Source organism: Balaenoptera physalus (genome assembly GCF_965194825.1).
Source record: "Balaenoptera physalus genome assembly, chromosome: 15".
Lineage (NCBI taxonomy): Eukaryota > Metazoa > Chordata > Mammalia > Artiodactyla > Balaenopteridae > Balaenoptera > Balaenoptera physalus.
This window is the reverse complement of record NC_138894.1, coordinates 66281576-66305237: the sequence shown is the minus strand read 5'-3', so window position 1 is coordinate 66305237 and position 23662 is coordinate 66281576. Positions and strand designations below refer to the sequence as shown.

General features: G+C 35.2%; 1 protein-coding gene across 2 annotated transcripts in view; it reads right to left on the bottom strand.

Annotated features, from left to right (window-relative positions):
• The window catches only part of MAP4K3 (mitogen-activated protein kinase kinase kinase kinase 3), a 201240-nt gene that overhangs the window by 13894 nt on the left and 163684 nt on the right, over positions 1 to 23662 (bottom strand). For both annotated transcript variants that reach the window (XM_082427700.1, XM_082427701.1), the window contains 13 exons: positions 23489 to 23527; positions 23185 to 23238; positions 20884 to 20926; positions 19507 to 19666; positions 18535 to 18647; positions 15483 to 15524; positions 13418 to 13502; positions 12151 to 12230; positions 7102 to 7162; positions 6901 to 7018; positions 4754 to 4812; positions 3649 to 3752; positions 566 to 737 (listed from right to left, as the gene is read on the bottom strand). In XM_082427700.1, coding sequence (XP_082283826.1) covers positions 566 to 737; positions 3649 to 3752; positions 4754 to 4812; positions 6901 to 7018; positions 7102 to 7162; positions 12151 to 12230; positions 13418 to 13502; positions 15483 to 15524; positions 18535 to 18647; positions 19507 to 19666; positions 20884 to 20926; positions 23185 to 23238; positions 23489 to 23527 — 1130 coding nt within the window. The remainder of the gene's footprint in view (positions 1 to 565; positions 738 to 3648; positions 3753 to 4753; positions 4813 to 6900; positions 7019 to 7101; positions 7163 to 12150; positions 12231 to 13417; positions 13503 to 15482; positions 15525 to 18534; positions 18648 to 19506; positions 19667 to 20883; positions 20927 to 23184; positions 23239 to 23488; positions 23528 to 23662) is intronic.

The following is a 23662-nucleotide window of genomic DNA, read 5'->3' as shown; positions in this document are numbered from 1 at the left end:
GAACATACTGTATAGCAGCGGTCCCCAACCTTTTTGGCACCAGGGACCGGTTTTGTGGAAGACAATTTTTCCACGTACAGACGGGTTGCGGGGGCGGGAGGGGGTGGCGGGGGTGGAGGACGGCTCAGGCGGTAATGTGAGCGATGTGGAGCAGCAGATGAACCTTCGCTCGCTTGCCTGCCGCTCACCTCCTGCTGTGCAGCCCGGTTCCTAACAGGCCACTGACCAGTACCCGTCCATGGCCCAGGGGTCAGGGACCCCTGCTGTACAGCACAGGGAACTCTACTTAATGCCCCGTAGAGTCCTAAATGGAGGGGATATATGCATATGCATGGCTGATTCATTTTGCTATGCAGTAGAAGCTAACACAATATTGTGAAGCAACTATACTCCAATAGAAATTAATTAAAAAATAAAATAAATGTGTCACACAAATTAGCTATTTCAAAGCAAGTCATCTTTTCCAGTTTAACAGGTTATTCAAGATTGGATTTCTATGCACTGCTTTTGCCTAATGAAAGATATAGTAAATTTATTACTTAATAATTCAATAAAAATCACAAACCTGATTCTGTAAACCATGAAGAGGTAGAATTTGGATTGACTGTTTCAAATCGAACCACCTGGTTGAAGTCTCTCCCTTTACTGACACCAACACAAACTAAAGGGTACTCCTGTTCAGGAACGACCAGCATTTCAAACATTCTAAGTGGACACGGTATAGGAAAATCTATGTGCTAGAAAAAAACAAAATATATTAAACAAAGGAAAACAAGAGCAAAAAAAATTTCATGAGAACACTAATAAGAATTTTTAGTCTTATGAGAATATATAAAATAGTACTCTCTGCTATAAAGATTGCTTCTTCGTACAGAAACTCAGGGTATGCAGAAAATCTAAATTAGGAAGTATCTTTATAAAGAATTTAGGTTAAGCACTGCAAAAATTTTTTAAGTTAAAAACCACACATTTTTAGCATATTGGGGTGAAACAGACTTCCAAATCACCTGTCCAACCCTCTTTTTTCAGAGTTGGAAACTAAGATCCAGCAACTGGGTGGCTGGCCCAGGGTCCCCCCGACCCCCACCCTGTGTGGCAGAGTCTCCTGTCTCCTAATCCCAGGCTGCTTCAGTACTACTCCTCTGCCTTCTTATCCAGCTGAGCAAACATGGATGAGAAAACTGAAATGCTAATGAGCAAGAGACATTCCCCTTAGAAGTGTGGACAGAAAAGAAAAACAACCACAAATAAGAGAAATTTAGTCCTGTATTTCAAGTGATTCTATTTAATAAATTAACTTAGTTAAAATGCAACCGATTTTAATTTTACGTAAGTTTAAAATTATTTTTATTTTGCTACAAAGAGACTAAATTCACACTCTGAAAGTTTGGAAAAATAGAGGAAAACATTAACTTCATTAGTAATCAGGGAATAAAACCAAGATAATCATACACACCCGCCAGAAGAACGACAATAATAAGGGTTATTAAGAGAAGAGCAAACAAATGCTCATAACACTGATGGTGGGAGTATAAATTGGTGTGACCACAATGGTTAATTACAATACCTATTAATGCCGAGATACACATCTCTTGGAACCCAGCAATAACACTCTTAGTTATACATTCTAATGGACATGACTACATGCACGCACAGGAGACATGCAAAAATATTCACAAGCTGCATTGCTCAGAATAACAAAAACTGGAAGTAACCCAAATGCCTATCAATGGTAGAATGGATAAAATGATGACACATTCACACAATGGGAAATTAGACCGCAGTGAAAATGAACAAACTATGGCTATATCCAACAACTACACAAATATAATGTTGCACAGAAGTGAGACCCAAATGAATATATACTTTATGATTCTACTTGCGTACAGTTGAAATATCAGGTAAAATGAATGCTAACGTTGAGAAGTGCGTGCTTACATGGTAAAAATGGAAAACAAGGCAGCTGACTTGTAGGGGGTGCCATGGGGAGGTCTGAGGCACTAGCAATGTTCTTCTTCATGATAAAAAGGTTTTTAAAAAATACATTGGTCTTAACACATATTTTATTAAGTCTACTCTTAATATATTTTATATTTTTGTTGCTCTTATAAATGGGCCGTGTTTCCATTATACTTCCCAAATGGCTGTTGTTAGTATCTCTAAAAACTACTGAAATTGATTTATTTTTTACTCTGGTAACTCACTGTAAATTCTAAAGAAAATAAATGATAGAGAAAATAAACAGGTGAAATGGGGCTCCCGTAACTACTAGTCTTAAAGTGTCAGAAGATCCAGTGTGGTCCTCATGGCTGGAACGTGAAGCTCTGTGCACACCTGTTGTTTCCACATTCTTCCTTCCCCGTGACTGCCCGAGTGCCCCCATCGCAGAGGTCTAGACACTCCTTCACGAACACTCTCCAAACACCCTCTCTGGGAGCATTCCCACCTGGGGATATGCTATGGATAAAATCTATCCTATTTTTAATAAGGTAAAACATTTTAAATAACTCTCTTTGAAATGTGGGAAGAGCAGTAAGACAGGAAGAAAACAAATGCTTCTGTATTTTTTCCTCAGTAAATATGAAAACCAACACATTGTGAATACTTCTACTTAGCTTCCAACAATAACTAAACAATATGTATAAGTCATTAACAGAAGAGGATTCCCATATAACAGTTTAAAATCCAGTCGCTATTGGTGATGGTCCTTGAGGCCAGTGACTGTATCTTACTCTTTATCTCTCTAGTTAAACAACACTGTGCCTGATTTGTAATAAGTACATGAATGTCTGCTTCAATTTATAACTTTTATTTATATTGAAAATGTAGTCTAGAGAAGCAAAAACTTACTCAGAAATCTCAGGAGGAGGAAGTATATGGAAAGCGTAAGAATGTTTTTGAACATATCTGGTAAGAGTTGTAGTATAGAAAACATCGAAAATACTAATTGAGATAATGCCAAACGTAGAAACAAAATATACATATAGAAATCTCGAAGAAGAGACACAGAGAAAGAACTGGGTTAAGATGAGGGGAAATATATAGGGGCGTGTAGCTCAGGGAGTTTAAGGAAAGTGGGAAGAGCAAGAAGTCGTGAAGGAGGCCTGCAAGTAGAACTGTACTGTAAGTCTAACATCCTAGAATACTGGCAACAGGCCTCATCAGTCAGGGGCAGGCTCCCTGGTACCATCTACCCGGAAAAGAGAAAACATGGATGGATAATTTTTAAGCTTCCCATGTCTTCAAAGTATATTTTCTCTCTTGCATGCTCTTAATACAGAAAATTCCTTTAACAGAGAAAAGGGTCTTTCATTACGTATTAGGATAAATAGTTTAACATATCAGGTAACACATAAAATTCATTCATACTAAGGTTTAATCAGACTATTAGTATCCATGAACAACTGATGTAATGACACTGTTTTCATTCTGATAGAGGTTAGGAATGAAAGGAATAGGAAGGACATCTCTTTCTATCAGGCCAACTGAGTTTTTTATAATTGGGCAGATTTTCAGCACTCTGCCATATAATCCAAAATTATTACATTAAATCTTGAGAATTAACTGGGAAAAAAAATGTTTCTGAAAGAACAGGAAAACTGACAAGCTTTTATACTAAAAACGACTTAGGTCAACATTCATGCTTACCTTAATTAACATAAATTTCTGCATTGGTTCAACCCATTCTAATAGAACAATGCTAGTTTGAAGTGCCCCACATAGGTATTTGTGGCCTGTGTAAGGATTTCTCACTGTCAAGGCAAAAAAGTATATGTAAGTTTTCTTATAATACAAAAAAGTCCTTACAGTAACAGTTGCATACTTCAAAAACAAACAAACAAAAGTTGACTGCCAGTTCAATTTCTTAATTAGACTGGAGAGTGAAAAAGAAATACTGTTTCAGGTAGTAGCGGGAAACTCCCTTATTTATCGCTTGCAGGATTTTTATTTGTATTCCCAAGTGAAAATGCTGGTCGTTATGGGGCCTGGGTGCGGGAAGAAGAACTTGAGGTCTTGTGGTAGCAGAGAGATTAGCAAGATCCTGAAGAAACGGTCAAAGTAGGTTTGGGGAGAACTTCCCAAATTGATAGCTGCAGCACATGTAGGGGCAGGTGATTCACGGTGCTTTTTGGTAGTAATGTTCAGAGGCAGTAATGCTTTGGGCCGCACTACATGAAGACATTAATCAAGTCTCAAGATACAGGTTTACAAATAATAAAACTGAATTGCCTCAGAGTTTTTTAAGGGAGGAAAGGAAACTGTTTTTGGTTTTTCCTAGATGCAAACCAACCAGCTAGTTGTTACGGGGGTTGGGGAGGACTTCCGGCTAGTGGTGTGTGATCAGGGAGACTATAACCTTCACATCACAAGCATAACGTTTCATCTATTAAAGGCATGAGAATAAATAATAAGTATGTCGAGTGAATAAATGCAGTCTCATAAGCCATTACAAAGCAGAATGGTGAATGATCAGTAACAGGTTCCTTAGAGAACAGGGTGTGATCAAGTACTGCAATAAAGTCATTCTCCATTTATCTAGTCAATAAATTATCTGCAAAACAACTACATGTGCAAGGTACTATATGAACATAGAATGGCCAATACATTTATTTAAGAGGGAAAAATAAACTATTACTGGCAGAACGTCCTGGAGTAGTACTGTTTTACACTAGATTTAAAAATGTGCCTCACAGCATCTTCTTACCCACTCTGCAAAGCAGGAGAGCTACATGATTTTGGACAGTTTACTTACCAACACAACACTTCTGACACCACTTGGTTTCAGGGATTTTTGCTGATACAGCAAATTTCCTAAATGGAAATGGAAATGAATATATAATACATGTAGGCAAAGTTAGTATTTGAAAATAGTACTGTTACAGTTCAGTGGAGAAAAGATGAACTGTTGTTTAAAAACTGGTCCTGACATAATAGATCATCTATTAAAAATAAGAATAAATTGGATACCTTTCTCAACTCCCCCCAATCAATTCCAAATGGATTAAGGATTTAAATATGAAAAACAAAACTAGAAAATATTTACATTTTAGAAGAATACGACCTTGGGATTTCTTTTTTTTTTTTTTCAAGTCTTTTTATTGAATTTGTTACAATATTGCTTCTGTTTTATGTTTTGTTTTTTTGGCCGCAAGGCATGTGCTCCCCGACCGGGAATGGAACCCACACCCCTTGCATTGGAAGGCAAAGTCTTAACCACTGGACCGCCACGGAAGTCCTGGGATTTCTTTTAAAAATGCAAAAATAAATCATACAGGAAAATACTGATAAACTTAAATTGGTATTTTTTTCACTGCCGTATCCTTAGCACCTCAAACTATGAGTGGCATTCAATTCGAATGAATTTGTTTAATACATTATTAACTTTGGTTTACCAAAAGACACCACTGAGAAAGTAAAAAGATGAGCCACAAACTGATATAAGAATAGGACTCTATTCTGACAAAATGATATCAAAAAGTTAATGCATTAAAATTTATGTGCCTTACATTCTTTGGGGGCTCTTTACTTTTAAAGCTTGGAGGTCAGTTTCCATGCCGACAGGAATTTAGGATTATCAAATTAGAAAGCTGAATGGAGTCATACTTTAAGTAGGCAGAAAAATAACAGCACAAAGTGGCAGCTGGGAGAAAGAGAGGGGCACATAAACTGTACAGGAAGAAAGAAACTTCCTGACTAGTTATAGGCGCAATATCCCTAAGTCCAACTACAGATACTATAATATAAATATAATAAATCAAGTTCATAATCATAACTAACTCATCATGAAAAGATCCAATTAAACTCAGTGTAATCTATTTTAAAGACAGAAAAGCTTGCAGTGTATTTAAAAATGATTTTCATACAAAAGTTAATTTTTTTAAAAGGTTTTGTGCACAAAGGGGCAAATGTTAGCTATACTGTAAACTCAGCAATTAACAACAACAGATTTTCAAGGTACTTAAAAGTTAAGGTTCTACATTAGTTGCTTTACAACTAATATTGTAACGGAAGAATGGTTACATTATAAAGTTTTTGTAAAATACAATTTATACCAAACTCAGAAGATTTTTACTCAACAAATGAGGTCCAATATAATAATAACCAAAAAGAAGAAAGAACGTAACTAAAAATCCCTGAAAGTAGAAAAGCAAAAATCTCAATTTCTAAGTAGCAACTATCTTCTAACAAAAATCTTCATTTAATAACTCACTTAAATTTTCTAAGTTTAGAAACTACTTGGAGAAAATTCATTTTATTCAGATTGACACAAATAAGTCAAAAACACTATATGTGACATAAAATTACCAGCAAATTACAGAAAAAAAATTAGTTTTAACCTTGTAGAAAAACAATTAAAAACTCAGAAAGAAAATGCTTGATATAAGTAGAAAGTATAAAGCAGAAAATTTTAGAAGAATGTGATAAACACTTGTGAAAATACATTACTTCTGGGCTTCCCTGTTGGTGCAGTGGTTGAGAATCTGCCTGCCAATGCAGGGGACACGGGTTCGAGCCCTGGTCTGGGAAGATCCCACATGCCGCGGAGCAACTGGGCCCGTGAGCCACAATTACTGAGCCTGCGCGTCTGGAGCCTGTGCCCCGCAATAAGAGAGGCCGCGACAGTGAGAGGCCCGCGCACCGCGATGAAGAGTGGTCCCCGCTTGCCACAACTAGAGAAAGCCCTCGCACAGAAACGAAGACCCAACACAGCCATAAATAAATAAATAAATAAATTTAAAAAACGCACCTCATTTAAAAAAAAAATACATTACTTCTTACAGTTTTTCATTACACGTGATTTCTACAAACCCATGCTTTTTCAATTTCTATAGTATATCTGTTTTTTAGAATGAATTAACATATCTCTAAGGATGAAAACATAATCAAATGTACAGTTACCTTGGCAGTATTCTGTCGGGGAGTTTGTGTGCTGGAATAGAAACGGGTAACTTTTGCATTTGTCTCGCATAATCAAAAAGCCCTGGTAAATTATGGGAATAAAGCTGAGAAGCTTTACCTGCAGAGAAAAATATATATGTCATAAAAGCTGATAACATAAATAGGAACAACTGTAAGGTATTTAAAAACTGAAAGACTTACCAGATATTGATAGTAAGCAATTGTTCATTACATACAACCATGTACACCTTCGGGGGAATAGCTGATTAAAAAAAAAAAAAAGCACAAAGTTTACAAAGGATAATAGATAATAGCAGTGTAAATATGTACATATTAACCATTTAGCTATCATATCATTAGGCCAGTTCTTAAAAAAGAAACTTATTTTTAATAGAAATTCATTTTCTAAGGCATGTAAAACAAGATGCTACACATACATATTTATATGGAAGAAAAATAAATTAGCAGTGTAATTTCATTATCTAAGTTCCAACATCACATGATTAGCTCCACTCTCCTTATGGTTAGGACTACATAATCCCAAACTACACAGGGAAAAAAGGACATTTTCAAACAATTCCTTTATTTTGGTTTGGTTTATTCCTTTATTCCTTTATTTTGGTTCTGGGGTTTTAAATAATTAAGACTCTCCTGTGTACTTCCAAAAAAAGTTCTTATCTAGGCATATGGACATGCATGGCTTTTGGAACAGAAGAGAAAAAAGGATCACGGTGTAGTGAAACACAGGATATGGAAATAGTAGGTATGGAGGAAAAAAAGGCCAAGAGAGAATATGATGAAAACTTATAAATCATAAAGGACATATATATGGAATTCATTACTGAAATCTAGCACATAAGAACTGAGAGACACCTCTCTGGAAGCTTTAAGGTGATTAGTATTTAGGGTAAAGAAAGGGATTTCATGAAACGCAGTTCATATATTTTGAAGGAAAAAAAACAACTGCTCTCATTAAGACATTTCATATGCGTATCAGTGGTTCTCAAAGTGGTCCCTGCACCAGCACCATCAGCATCACCGGGCATTGTTAGAAATGAGAAATGCAAATTCTTGGACCTCATCTCAGAGTTACTGAAGTAGAAGCTCTAAAGGTGGGTCCAGCAATCTACGGTTTAATCAGCCCTCCAGGTGATTCTGTTGCATACTGAAGTTTGAGAACCACTGATGAATGTAATTAAGCATCGTGATTTAACAAGCTTGGTTGCTGGGTTTGCCCTGGCAATTCCTACTAGGTTACTCCAAACCAGACTGGGATGAGGGTAGGGAACGGAAAGAAGGAAGAGACTACTGATGAAACATATCAAGGCCTCTAAGGACATTACTCTAAAAAAGCCTTTAAAAGTCACAATGATGGTCCTGAATAATTAAAATAGGAAAAGTAATAATAAAAGGGTGAGAAACAAAGTAAAATCTGTTTTTAATAAAACCTGTTTCATTTATTTGCTAAATGTACCCACATAGAACACCTAATGTCTCCAAGCAAGTAAAATGTGGCACGGCTATGTTTTTTTTTTTTGGGCTGTGCTGTGTGGCTTGTGAAATCTTAGTTCCCCCACCAGTGATTGAACCCATGCCCCCTGCAGTGGAAGCGCAGAGCTCTAACCATCGGACAGCCAGGGAAGTTCTGCTATGTGGGTTTTTTAAAAAATATATTTATTTATGTATGTATGTATGTATGTATTTATTTAGTTGTGCCGGGTCTTAGTTGCAGCAGGCGGGCTCCTTAGTTGTGGCATGTGGGCTCCTTAGTTGCAGCAGGTGAGCTCCTTACTTGCAGCTCACCAACTCCTTAGTTGTGGCATGTGAACTCTTAGTTGAGGCATGCATGTGGGATCTAACTCCCTGACCAGGGATCGAACCTGGGCCCCCTGCATTGGGAGCATGGAGTCTTATCCACTGCGCCACCAGGGAAGTCCCCCTGCCATGTGGTTTTTAATTTTGGAAAACTTGCCTATAACTGTGCCTCAGGCTGCAAGAACATAAACAACATTTCCTGCTTTATGCTCTCATAAAAGTTTCACAGAAGAATTGAGAATTCATTGGCTATACTGAGAAAATTAGGCAGATAAAAAAAGGGGCAATGACTAATTCCAAGTCATACCAGTACATGTTACCAAAGTAGCAAGAAACTAATTTTTATTTAATTCAGCGTTGAAGTGAGTTTATTTTCATAAAAATACATACTTACAAAGTACTGCAAGTACCAAACCAAACAAATTTATCATGGGACTATATATTTGTAAATATAAGTGAGTTCGTTTATTTAATACAAGCATATATAAAGTACCAGGGTAAGACACAAATTCCTTTGGTAATATCAACATAGGGACAATGGAAGAGTATTTATGCAAAGTTTTATTAAGTGTTGGATTTTCACTTCGGATTTTCATTTTTAGCCACGTTTAATAAAACTCTAAAGCTTTCCTAGATTTCTAATGCCTACTTCTCTTAGCAAAATAGGCTCTGGGTGAAATAATCAGTTTAATAAAGCTATATAGTGCTTAAGAAGAGTAGGTTCTGGGGGGGCGGGGGCTTCCCTGGTGGCGCAGTGGTTAAGAATCCGCCTGCCAACGCAGAGGACACAGGTTTGAGCCCTGGTCCGGGAAGATCCCACATGCCGCGGAGCAGCTAAGCCTGTGCGCCACAACTATGGAGCCTGCGCTCTAGAGCCCGCGAGCCACAACTACTGAGCCCATGTGCCACAACTACTGAAGCCCGCGCACCTAGAGCCCGTGCTCCACAAGAGAAGCCACCGCAATGAGAAGCCCGTGCAACGCAACGAAGAGTAGCCCCCGCTCGCTGCAACTAGAGAAAGTCCACGTGCAGCAACGAAGTCCCAACACAGCCAAAAATAAACAAATTTATCAAAAAAAAAAAGAAGAGTAGGTTCTGCATTTTGCCTGGATTTAGACAGCTGCTTTCTCATTGACTCTGTGACCTTGGGTAACTGACTTATTTCTGTGTCTCAGTGTTCTTATTTGTAAAATGGAGCTCCTATCCCAACACTGTTGTGGTGAGTGAACATGATGTTCCTTGTAGGTGTAAGATGCTTAGAAGACTGGCGTACATTGAGCACTCCATAAATGCTAGCTATAAATAGTAACAGCAGAAAAAGATGTGTAAATCAAGACCCTGTTCTGTGTCATTTTCTCACCTTTCAGCATCTTCTCCTATCTAGCAGACTCATGCCACCCAGTTTCTTTCCTTAGAGTACAGAGAAAACCAGCCTAATAATCAATTTCACAGGAAGATGGAAAAACTCAAGATCTCACATATATACGTTCTCTACTCTTATAGGCTTCCTCTGGGAGGGAAAACATTCACCTTGATGGGCGTGTTTAGCTCAGAAAATATTACCGTAATAATGTAATTTCAAATGCTAAAGCACCTAAGAAGGGGAGTTACTGCAGAGTGGGGATGGGTGGGGTTGAAGGTACCTTCACTTAACAGCCCCTTAAATTAGGTTGATAAATGCTTACCCCATGTAAGCATGACATTGGTCTTGTTCCTTACAATTAATATTGTTACCAGTACTATGATTTTTAGATATCTTATTATATCCAAAAAAATTTACCACTTTTGACTGTGATTTACTAATTATTATAACAAGATCCTTTTCTTTTTTCCCTAGTTCATATGTGTTTTTCAGCCACTGCACTGTATATACCTCCTTCCAGATTAAGATTTAGAGTAAGTATATCAGTTAAGGATCTTGTTAGAAAATCTGATTTAAAAAATGTTGTGATGAGAAAAGATGGAAATGTTTGGTTTTGAAGAAATTATCATTACTTACGGATTTTTCTATTTTACTTGTAATCGATTTATATTAATAATGGAGAATTAGTTATACATCTCACAGGCACCCAAAACTCAACGTGACCAAACTGAACTCATCATTATCCCCTTCAAACTGACCTCTCCTTCTGAATACCACGCCGTGCCCAGTGGTACTGTCACTCGTCCAGTCACTCAAGTTGGAAAACTGAAGTCAACCTAGACTTCTTAACCTCCTTGTTGAACTGGTCATTCAATTTGGCCAATTCTAGCTCTTTAATTCTCTAAGTCCAGTGTTTCTCTATAGAAGTGATACAAGTGGGAGAGGCAGTATGGTGAAGTATTTAAGGACATGGACTCTGGAGCCAGCTTGCCTGGGTCCATATCCCAGTTCAGCCACTTAACAGCTGTGGGATCTCTGAAAAGCTACTTTCTGAGCCTCAGATTTCTCATCTGAAATGAGAATAATAATGGTATCTACTTCTAAGAGTCACTGTGAAGATTAATAGCATTTAAAAACAGTAGCTGGCGATTGGGATCGACATGTATACACTGATGTGTATAAAATTGATGACTGATTAAAAAAAAAAATAAAATAAAAAATAAATAAAAAAAATAGAACAAGAAAAAAACAAACAAACAGTACCTGGCACATAATAAGATTTATACAGGTATTAGCTATTAATACCATCATCATTATCATCATTTTTGTAGGTAGGTTGTTTAGCAGTTCTGGTCTCTGGGTACTAAATGCCAAAAGCTTCCTCTAAGTCATTGTGACAATCAAAAATGTCCCCATACAATTCCAAACCCCATTTTTTCCCCTCTGTCCTCTCCACTTCTGCTCTGACTAAACACTTCTTTACCCTTTAACCATAATCTCTAGTCTCATCTCTCACCACAATGCAAACAGATATTTCTAAAACACAGATCTGATCATCAGCATGTTACACAAAGCTCTGGGGTCTGGCACCTGCCTACCCATCCACCTTCATTTATTGTTACTATTCTACACTCATTCTATAGGCCAATCGAATTATCTATTCATAGCTCCCCATGCTTGCCATGCTCTTTCATGTTTATCCTCTAACCTTCTACTCATCATCATTTATGGTCCATCTTAAATGTCTCTCTCCTTCTCATCTCCCCACAGGAGGTGCTAGTGATACCCACCTCTGTGGCTTATACTTTGTACTCACTCCTAGTGCGACATCAACTCGAAGTGTGTTGCAGTTATTGGTTTACATGTTTGTTTCATCTATTAGATCATGAGCTACTTAAAGGTGAGGCCTAATCTTGTGAGTGTGCCTTTAGCACCTGGTAAATAGAACATGCTCTAGGAAGGTTTTATGAACAAAAGAGGCAACAAACCATAGCACTGAAACATTTCTTGTTTAGTGTCTGTGTATAATAACTTAAGAATTAAAAAAAAAGGAAAAATACAAAATAACATACCTGTTCCATGGATGTTTCATGAAGTTCATTGAGATTCAAGGTATAAATCCCTTCTTCAGCACCAAATATCAAGTACTGATCTGAAATGACAAAAGTAATCCACTGATTTTGATATATAAAATACTCTTTAAAAGAATTTATATAATCTAAAATTAAGTATATATGTATTAACATATGAAAAAAGAATTACTGTGGTCTGTAAGCAGTATTTTTTATTTTAATGCAAATAAGTAGTTAGAAACTCTAGCTCAAGGAATTGAGTTATATGAAAATATTAGCCTCAAAGCAGTGAAGAAAATTTTATGAAAAGAGGTCTTGAAGAATGGCATGCTAGGACTCCTCACTCATCAGAGGGTGCTAAGGACTGGCAGAGAATCCGCAGCAACTTTTCTGAATTCCCTCTTGGAGAGGATCATGTGCAACTGACATACAGAATGCAAATCAAGAACAGCTGATACAGACTCAAAGTATTTTTGCAGATGGGCTATTATTATAAACATAACATCAAAAAAACCAAGATCTGACTACAGACTATTTAAAAAGTCAACTAAAACTTGGATGCTTGCTAGGGTACTCAATATCTTCTAGAAGATATTAGAAGTTTGGCTATGGTTCTGTTTAATCAGTTTTTATGATAATGTAAAACAGCAGGTGAAGAACTTCTCCAGGCTAAACTGAAGTATCCTGAGAACAACTTAGAATGCCAAGAACATTCCTATACTGCCCAGTATTTAGGATTAGTACTGGGAGATTAAAGGCATAAGCTTTGTGGTCAGACAGGACTGAATTGGGATCAAACTGCAGCTCTACTACCGACTGGCTGTGAAACAATGAACCTCTCTGAGTGTCATTTTCTTTACCTGTGAAATAAAAGTACCTACACCTTGGATTTTTGAAAGATTTAGTAAGAATACCTCTGTGTGTGTGTGTGAGTGAGAGAGAGAGAGAGAAAGAGAGAGGGAGAAGGAGAGAGCATACGTTTGTACATATCTCTACGTGTATCTGTATACAGACAGATGGCACAGAGTATATGGTTTCAGTATATCGATACGGTGACTACACAGTGAAATTTTAATACCATGTGTCACCTCAAACACCGCTAATAACACAGAGAAACATATTTACCTTAAAAACATTTCTTTTTAAATTGTAACAAAATTTTTTTCAGAAAGGTATGCAGAAAGTGATTAAAACTGAGCGCTTTCCTGGTCTCATGAAAACACTAAACAATCAGAAAGATAACAGATAAAAATATAGAGTACTACACCTCTTGTGTCTGGATTTATCCATGATGTTGCACAGTGAATTTTCAAGGGACATCCATTAAAAACCTTTGAAAAACATGCACCCATCTGGAAAAAACAAAAAATAACCAAATAAATCTATCGAGTCCTAGTCATCTGCCTTACAGTCGTATCACAAAGGTTTCAGGCACAACTGTCAGATGATATAAGATTTTACTTAGAAGAGTCATTTTATTCTTCCTATCTTCTCAAATAAACAAAGCAGTAATAGCGACTAATTCTGCACAATAATTGCTTACAGAAGAATTACTCACATGTCCCACATTAAGAGTAATACAATATTCTCTGGTAAGAAGGAAATCATAATCTCTACAAAGGTGAAAATTTTCTTACTTGGTTTCATGAGCCTAAAAATAGCACTAAGCACTGAATTTAATATTACAAAGTGGAAAAGGTATGGTTGATTTGAAATTCATATACGGACTTTAATCTCAAAACACAGAGATGTACTTTTAAAAAAAGTTGAGCAATCTGATTATTTTCCCTGGAAGGATTCAACAAAAAGCTTTATTTTTTGATGTTAATATTTATTTATCAAGCTTATTTACAAACCTTTCAGATAATAAATACCTTACAGTGAAAAATAATATCACTCATTTGAACGTTTTTTGATCTTCAAAAAGTAAGATGTGAATTTTGAAATTATTGTTCTGGTTAGAATAAATAAATACAAGAAAGCTTACCCATTTAATTACTTTTACTAACAAAAACTTGGGGGAAAAAAGAATACAGAAATATGTGGTAAGGACAGCACTGTGCGTCATTTTAGAGCAGGAATGTTTTCTTCATCAACAGGGAGATAATACTGTGAGCGATTACTGTTGACTATAGTGGATTAAAAATATTAACACAAAATAATCAAAATATTAAATCTTAAGATTTCCTTTTTACTCACAGAAACCTACCAACCAGTATTTTTAAGATTTTAGTTCCCAAAAAAGAACAATAGCCTGGCAATACCACCAGGTGGTAGGAGACCAATAAAAAATGTTTTTATGGTGTAGGGCAGAAATTATATCACTTAACTAACCCTGATAATTATCCTTTAAGATAGGTACCAAAATTCACATATTAAGGTATTGCTAAACCCCTAAAAATCCAAATGACAAAATGAGGTACAAAACAATCAAACCAGTCCCAACCTAAAGCTAATTTGTATAGTTGGTCCATAGTTATCAGCTCTTCCCTGTCAAGTGTATACCTGACAAAGGAATTTCATCTTGTAGCCCAACAGGAAATCTCATCCCTATTGTATATATAAATCTCTAGACTCAGGAGCCCTTTACACTCAAACCTTCCTTTTGTAAAATGAGGTATGATTACTTAGATCTTTATACTAATTAAAAAGTAGAGTTAAAAAGTAAAAAGGCTAAATAGTAGAGTTGGGAGGTTAAAAACCAGAAAAATTATGGACATTGTCTAAACTAGTATTACATAAGGTTTTAGATTAGAGATTTGTATCAGCGAAAAGGTAGTTCTATCCATACTAACCTAAAATTACATTGAGTTAAAATCATCTTAATCCTAAAGAAGATAGCATGGTATATATAGATATAAAAAACCTACAAGGACTATAACATAGGACATTTACGTTCTAGTTCTAGGTCTGGTTAGAGTTGGGTGTTGTTTTGTGATCTTGGTGACTAAGATCTTTGGGTCTCAGTTTTATTCATGGGCAAAAAATAGAGTTTGGGCCAGATGCTCCTTCAATGTTCCCTCTATTTCTAAAATTCTATGTTTTTGATAACTGTGCATTTTTCACATTCCTTCAAAAATATGTGCAAAGAAAATATTAATAATTTTTGAATAAAGCAGCTTTAAAATGTATAATTTATCGTAATTTTCTTTTGAAAAGTTACTTTTCAGATATAATCAATTAATATTTAAATTAGCAATCTTTTAGATTTTTTTCAATAATAATGGATTCTTTCAAAGAGGCAAAAAAATCCAACCGAAGGTACACATTCAAGCAATTATTTGTCATTGTATTTAGTTTGAAAACTTAACCTATTTGGTATTCATACTTACGTGCACTTTAGGTGTTGGGGGTAGGCCATTACTAATAGGCTTCTAGAAAAAGAACACATGCATGATTATACTTCTTGTTGTTTGGTGCATCAGTACTGTATTTCAAACACATGTATCAGAATAAAATACATGAATACATTCTCTTTGTCAAACAAAACATTATAGATAACACTGAAGTCCCCTATAATCCTTTCACACTCCACTTATTCCTAGTACCTGCCCCCCCCAAAATGGCTTATTGTGTATCCTTCCAAACTTTTCTCTAGGCAATTATATGTACTCATGTATCTGTGTATCCTTCCAGACCTTTTTGCACATATTTATATACATGTCCCCACAGAAATACTGTTTTTGTGTGTGTTTTAGAACATAAACAGTTATTCACTGTTTATCAACTTGTTCTTTGCCTTAACATTGGGTCTTGGACGGCATAAGTACATTGATTCATTTGCTTTAACTGCAGCACAGTATGAATATAACATAATTTATTTAGCAATTCCCTAATTGTTATTGGATATTTAAAATTATTTTCAGATTTTTACTGTAACAACAATGCGGAAGTGATCACCCTTGCACATACCTTACTACACGAGTGAATGGTTTTTTTTAAGGATATGTGGTGAGAAGTGAAACTTCTGGAATATGGGGTCTGTACCTTCACATTTTAGTGGATACTGACTGCCAAACTGCCTTTGCAAGTGCCCGCTTCATATCGCTCCCACCAGCAATGTATGAGAGTCCTGGTTCCTTATGGTCTCACAGACACTTAATGTTCTCAAACTGACAACAGTTTTTACAGGAGTAAAAAATGTTTTCTCCTGTGTTTCTCATTAACTTGCATGCCTCTGATTGCTAGGAAGGTTGAGAATCTTTTTTAAAAAAAGTTTTTCCTCTTCTGTGAATTCTCCCCCCCCCCCTTTTTTTTAACTGAGTTACCTTTTTCTTAGCTATTTGTTGGAGCTCCTTATATATCTAGACTTAAATACTTTATCTGTTATATATATATTACAAATGTTTTCTCCTAGTCTGCAGATTATGCTAACCTTGTTTACAGAGTGTTTTGTCAAGTGAAGTTTTAAATTTTGATGGACTCAAATGCATGAATCATTGGTCATAGTATACTGATAATTTAAGGAGAGGAAAAATAGCACATTGCTCATCTATTACAATATTCTCAACAGTACCAGAAATTTCTCCAAGGGGCTACATTCCTGGGGTACATGATTTATCCCTGGAGAAGGAATCTCCTTGGGAGAGATTATAATTTAAACGTAAATTTAATGAAAGTCTAGGTTTCTTTTGAGGTTAATCTTAACAGCGTTTTAAGGAATGACATTATAATTTTTTCTCAATCTAATATAAATCAGAATTGTTTAAATGAGACCAAAATTAAAAAGCTACTGTTAATTGACTTCATATACATGACACAAATGAAATATTCTGTGTAGTACTACTTACATGAGTAACTTTTAGACATTTCTAAAATTAAGACTATGAAATTTTACTTTGTAGATATGTTTATGAGGATGTACAGCCTAATACTGCCATCAATTTCTGATAATTTTTTCCATTTTGCAAATGATTTATGTACTTATTTTTTATCATATATCATCTATTTTAGCAAAACATCATTTTTAATTAGGGAGCTCTGAATGTTGTAACTGTCAGATTTAACTTAAGTACTGACAGAATTGGCTGTAAATAATTTCAAGAAGCTGCACAAACTGTAATCATGTTTCAATATACCAGGGATACTGTTTATCCTGATACAGTCCTGACATATTTATTTCAGAATTATTGAGACTGTTAGTTTAATTACTAGTTCCTTATCCTGATAAAATAAGGTAATAGAAAAAGTGAATTAAAAGTACATAAATTAAAAAATGTATTCATCTCTCAAAGGTTATTATACTGTGTTGCAAAATCATTAGGCTGCATTTTTATACTACTACATTAGCAGGGCTGCTAAAATTTAAACTGATGAAAGCAAAAAGGCACTACTCCGTTGGACAGACTTCATAAATCCTATTATTCCTACAGGACATTTCACTTTTGTTAAAAATGTCCTAAGTTTCACAAATTACAATGCATAACCCCAGTCAAATGCTTTAACTGAATTATAAAAAATGGTATGTCATACCTATAGCGAAATCTTATGAAACAGTTGAACAGATACAGAACAAAAGCCTCTAGCAATGTGCTTAGTGCACAAAGTATAGCTGTATGCACATAACCATATGTCCTGTAAATTTCTAGAAAAATAACAAATGTTATTATACACAAAAACTTCCCCCAAAATACTGTCTTGTGATCTTGCTGGCAACCGCTGAATTGGGAATTTTAAGGATTTTTTTGTTGTTTTAAGTTCTATGATGATGGACAAATGTCGCCTGATGATTAAGAGTAAATTCTTTACAAATGTTAAAAATTTTTAATCTCCCTGATAAATTCTATTTATGTTTTAGTAGTTATGTCATAGTGTTTTACCTATCATTTGTAACAGGAATAGCTGCTAAGGCTAACTTCACCTTTCCTAAAGTGATATATCTACTAGAAAATACTTAATTTTTCTTCCTTGTTAGCTATTTTCTTTGAGTAAGAGTAGTAATATCACAAATTATGTAACAGAAATTTGTCCTGAGGTAGAAGCTATGGCTTTCCTTATCTGTCCATGTCCTTCCTTCAGTAAGTTCATCAGACTGTAAAAGCAATGTATAAGAATCACTCTAATCAACGAGAATAATATTTTCTCAACAATCACAAGAATACTAAGTGTTTAGCTGTATGCAGAGGTCACATTTTATAATATGCAATATAACAAATTGGCCTAAATAATTTGAACAGTAGAAAGCTTTCATTCGTGTTTACCATAGCAAAGTCATTTTTTTCAAGATTTAAACAATCTATTATCATTATAATTAATATACTAAAATATAAACATACAAATTTAAAATATATAATTGCTATAGTTCCATCAATTATAACTGCAAAACTAACTTAATAGTGAAAAAGGAAACAAATATAAGTAGAGTTTATGAATATAAATACCTACTGGTACATCTTTCTTTTCTTTCCTTGAAAGGTTTGTGCCTCTATGGTCATTCTGTTGTTGATATAATGAACCATCTCGTTCACCATTTAACTGGAAAGAGCTCACTCCATTTCCTTCAGTAAGATATGTTTAAACATATTAGAAAAGGATTACTTTTTATGAAAATTTTCATTCAGAAAATTATCAAGTAGGAAACAAAAAATATTATCTCTGAGACAGTTTCAGCCTTCATTTGGGATTACCCTATCAGAATATTTACTACTGTAAGAAGTCTTTTATATATACGTTCTTCTACTTTATTTCTTTCACATAGGCAAATTAAAATTTAGGCTGTATCTAAGTACATATATTTGTGTTAAAAAGAAAAGAAATATTGAATACATAACTGCTTTCAGGAAAGGGGCAATTTATAGTCTGTTATCCAAGAAACATTAGTAGCTCTTTTTTTAATTGCTTCTTTTGCATAACACACAAGACACTTTACAGTATTAAAACAGTACCTTCTAGTATTAATTTGGAGGCAAATACCTAGCAAATACTGACAATCATTTTTCTAATAATGATTAAATGAAATAAAATAAAGGAGTCAGACAAGGTATCCTCTTCTTTGTCTAAAACAGAAGTAGCCTAGGACCAAACACATTTTCCTTGTTTGTTTAGAGTTTAATTTCTTTTGTTGCCACACTCTAGATAAATAACAAATTGGGTACAAATGATTCTCCAAAAGAGGGAAGGCTAGATATGAAATGAGAAAGAAGAGGCAAAATATCCCAGACTGGGTCATAGGTAATCCTGTCATAAAAACACTTCAAACTATGAGGCAAAAAGCAGAAAACATCTCTAGAGCCATTGCCTTCCTTCTCCCTTCCCCAAAGGAATTTCAAATAATCTCTTAAAAGGAGTCCCTCCATTTTTTTCACACATTATGAAAACCTGGCAACATTCTTATTTCACCTTCCCTTCCCCCATTACCTAAAGCAACAGGCTTCTGTGGAGGTAACCTGGGAGGTGGTGGCCTAGGTGGAACTTGGGAGGGCTTTGCTGGGCTCTCTGACGTGGGACATCTCTTGATTGTTCCTTGATTATCATCCTCAGTAGAATGAGTTTCCTGTGGTATGAATATGGACTTAGGCTGAAATAATACAGAAAAGGAGACCAATGATTAAACATGAAATTATTCGTGTTTCATTAAACATGAAAAATACTGAATATCTGCCCTGAAGTAAATATTATTATAAATCAGAGGCTTTCAAACTGTGTTTACTAGTTGAGTTTCAACTCTTATTGGGTTATTCAACTATCTGATTCAGGTAATCTTAATATATATCCTAAAAATGTACACTAAAATATTTTCTCAGGAAAAAAAAAAAAAAGACCTGTTTCTATTAATTCCTCACAAGCCTACTCACTTAGACTTGCCAAATAAAAATATTCTGGTCTTTACGATCCCCAATTTAAATGAGTCTCCTTTTATTTTAAACATTCAGGTTAATCAAAGTTCAGCTCCTTACAAGGCTAATCGAAACTGTCTCTTTCAGGTGACTCATTATCTTTTATGTTAATGCTTAATCTTTCAGACTGGGGGCAGAAGAAGATGCCAATTAAAATTTTATCAAATGAGAGAATACTAACTCAGCAATATGGGATACCTGGGAAACCTTCTGTGCAGACAAGGGAAAAACATCCAGTCAGCTGAAGGTTTGGAGAATTTATAAATTCTTATAATGTGTCCCTTATCAGGAAGACTGCTCAGCACTTATCTCTTTGAAATTCAGATCTCTGTATTTCTGCTAATGTAAAACTGAACAAGCAAGAACAGTCCTATTTACCTGGGTGAATCGTGATTTTCTTAAAAGTATTAAATAAAAACAAAATATAGTAATACATTGGCTATCTAGGCTGGTCGGACTCCAATTCTCATTTATAAATCAATTTATAATTGATTTCAAACTGTACAACTCATTTTATAAACAGTTCATTTTATAATTAGAATTTGCTATGCATATGAACTTAATCAGTTACTAGTAGATGATAGATTTTGAGGAAAAAAATCTTATTAAAAGTATGAGTTTTCTAACCCAAGTGAAATACTAATCCATTAATTTAATCATTTTCATGTACAAATTTCTGGAACTTATTATTTAGAATAAACACCAAATGACAAGTTGGATAATTAAAAAAAGACAAACAAAAACAATCACAATTGTCTACTTATATCATGGTTAGTAACTTCTTCATGACTTTTCTTTGTGGATCCCAAGTGAAAATAAGCCACAGAGTAAGTATTAATACAGTATTAAAGTGGCAGACACACATACACAATTCAAACCGAAAAACAAATCTGCTCACCTTTGGTGGCAAAGGAGGTGGAACTTTTGCTTTCATGGTTGAACTATAAAAACATAAACGCTTAGAATCAGAACTCGTCATTTTATAAACAAATCATTACTAAAATATGATTACTTTCTTAAAGCTATGGAAGAAAATTTTGTATAAACAAGTTTCTTTTTCTAAGGTTACGAGCGTTTTTCAAAATACTTTGTGAAATGTTCAAGTTATGCTAAATGAAGTATTATTCAAAAGTAACTGAGTAGATATGCTTTCTTGTTTTCAAATATTATTTTAGTAATTAAAACTGGAAAAGATAGCCACAATTCGAATTTATATCAATTGAAAGGTAGTTAATATAAAAACACAAGCAACAGTTGGTTTAAGGAAAAATAGCAAAATGATATAAAAATATATTACAATGTAAGCTTCATTTTTACTACTGTTAGATATGGAATATCTCTGATGAAGCTCATCAAAAGCTATACACATACTCTATGAAATTACTGGCAGAATTTATTTGGTTGAAGCTCAGATTCATTACAACTCAGAACTGAAGTTTTAGAAGTATTAAAAATTAAAAGATTATGGAGCATATACTCTCAGATGAGGAGACTGGGGCCCAGAGAGGTTAAGTGACCTGATTCAAGGTCACAGAGCAGTGAGGTAGAAAGGAAAATCAATGCCCCAGCTGCTTCTCAGGTGTTTTTATCACTCTACCATGAAACTGCATCTTTATTTAAAAACAAACAAAAAACAAACAACAAAACCCCCAAAACTAAAAGGACTAAATATTAATAATTACGTAGTGAAAATATTCCCCCCTTAAAAATACATTTATATCCAAATTATTTATTTGAAACATATCAGATGAAATTTAATCAACCATATAGTAAGACTCTTTGTAGCTGTAGTAATAATTACAGCAATTACTGACTAATTTATAACATTAAACTACAGGATATCTTTACTGTCTTTGTAAATTTTTTTCAAAGTTCTTTTTTTATCAACTTGTGCTATGGACTGAATTGTGTCCACTCAAAATTTGTAGGTTGAAACCCTAACCTCCAATGTGCTTGTATTTGGACACAGGGCTTCTAGGAGGTAACTGAGGTTAAATGAGATCATATGGGTGGGGAGCTAATCCAATAGGATTGGTGGCTTTATTAAGAAGAGGAAGAGATCTCGATCTCGATCTCTCTCTGTCTCTCTGTGCACAGATTGAGAAAAGGCCATGTGAAGACACAGCAAGAAGGCAGCCGTCTACAAGCCAGGACAAGGGCCCTCACCGGGAACTAAATCTGTGGGCACCTTATCTTGGACATCCCAGCCTCCAGAACTGTGACAAATCTCTGTTGTTCCAGCCACTCAGTCCATGGTATTTTGTTATGGCAGCCTGAGTGAAGACATATTTTGGTACTAAGAAGTGGGGTGCTACTGTAATAAATACATAAAAATGTGGAAGCAGTTATGGAACTGGGTAATAGGTAAAGGCTGGAAGAGTTTGGGGGTACATGCTAGAAGTACAGACATTAAGAGCAAGAGGTCAATGAGAAAAGAGGAGAGCCGGTGAGAAAGCTTCCGTCTTCTTAGAGAACACACAAGTAGTCATTAACAGAATAATGTCCTTTAATGGACATTAAAGACCATTCTGGTGAGGTCTCAAGATGGAAATGATGAACGAGTTATTGGAAACTGGAGGAAAGGTAATCATTGTTATAAAGTGGCAGAGAACTCGGATGAATTGCATTCATGTTCTAGTGTTTTGTGGAAGGAAAATCTGCAAGGGATGAAACGGGATAGTTAGCTGAGGAGATTTCTAAGCGAAGTGCTGAAGGAGAGGCTTGGTTCTTTCTGACTGCTTACAGTGAAATGTGATTGTATTTGGAGACAGTGCTTTTGGGAGGTAATTAAGGTTAACTGAGGTCATAAGAATGAGGTCCTAATCAGATAGGACTGGTGGCCTTATAAAAAGAGGGAGAGAGATTTCTCTCTGCACGCACACACTGAGGAAAGTCCATCTGAGGACATACTGAGAAGGCAGCCGCCTGCAAGCCTGGAAGAGAGCTCTCACCAGGAACTAAACTGTCCGGAAGCCCAGCCTCCAAAACCATGAGAAATAAATACCAGTCTATGATATTTTGTTAAGCATGCCCGAACCGACTAATACCATTAGAACAGAGAAAAGGAAAGAAACTGTGGTACAACCCATGATACTATATTATTAATGATATTAAAATTACTTCAATATTAAGCTGCCAGATTTACTAAATCAGGTCAAATGACACTTTTTCTTTTACCAAAAATGGAAACAGAACTTACTGTTTAGATTCATCATCATCCCCTTCATCATCTTCTAAATGTGCCACATGCCCTCTAAGGATAAAGAAGGATAATTCCACGGTTACCAAATGGACTTTACCAAAACAGCTTAAGAAGAAATTTTAGAAAATGCAGGAAGGGCTACTGTAGGACAGAATTTTATTTCTACGTCTTTACAGGATTCAGGATATTAAAACAACAACAACAACAACACAATCTTAGGCTACATGATAGAGAAGGGGGGCAAAGAGACTTTACTCATCTGTAAGAAAGTATTTTAAGCTTAATTAAAAATTAAAGTTACCGCTGATGTAATTCTTCTTCAACAGACTTCAGAAGACTCCTTAGGAGAAAAATAAAAATTAAAAATAATGTGAATAAAGCAAAGAAATACTAAGTACAATTTTTCATCACTTTAACCTTATCTATAAATTTAAAATACTTTTTTACTATTCACTAAAAACTTGCTGTAACGATC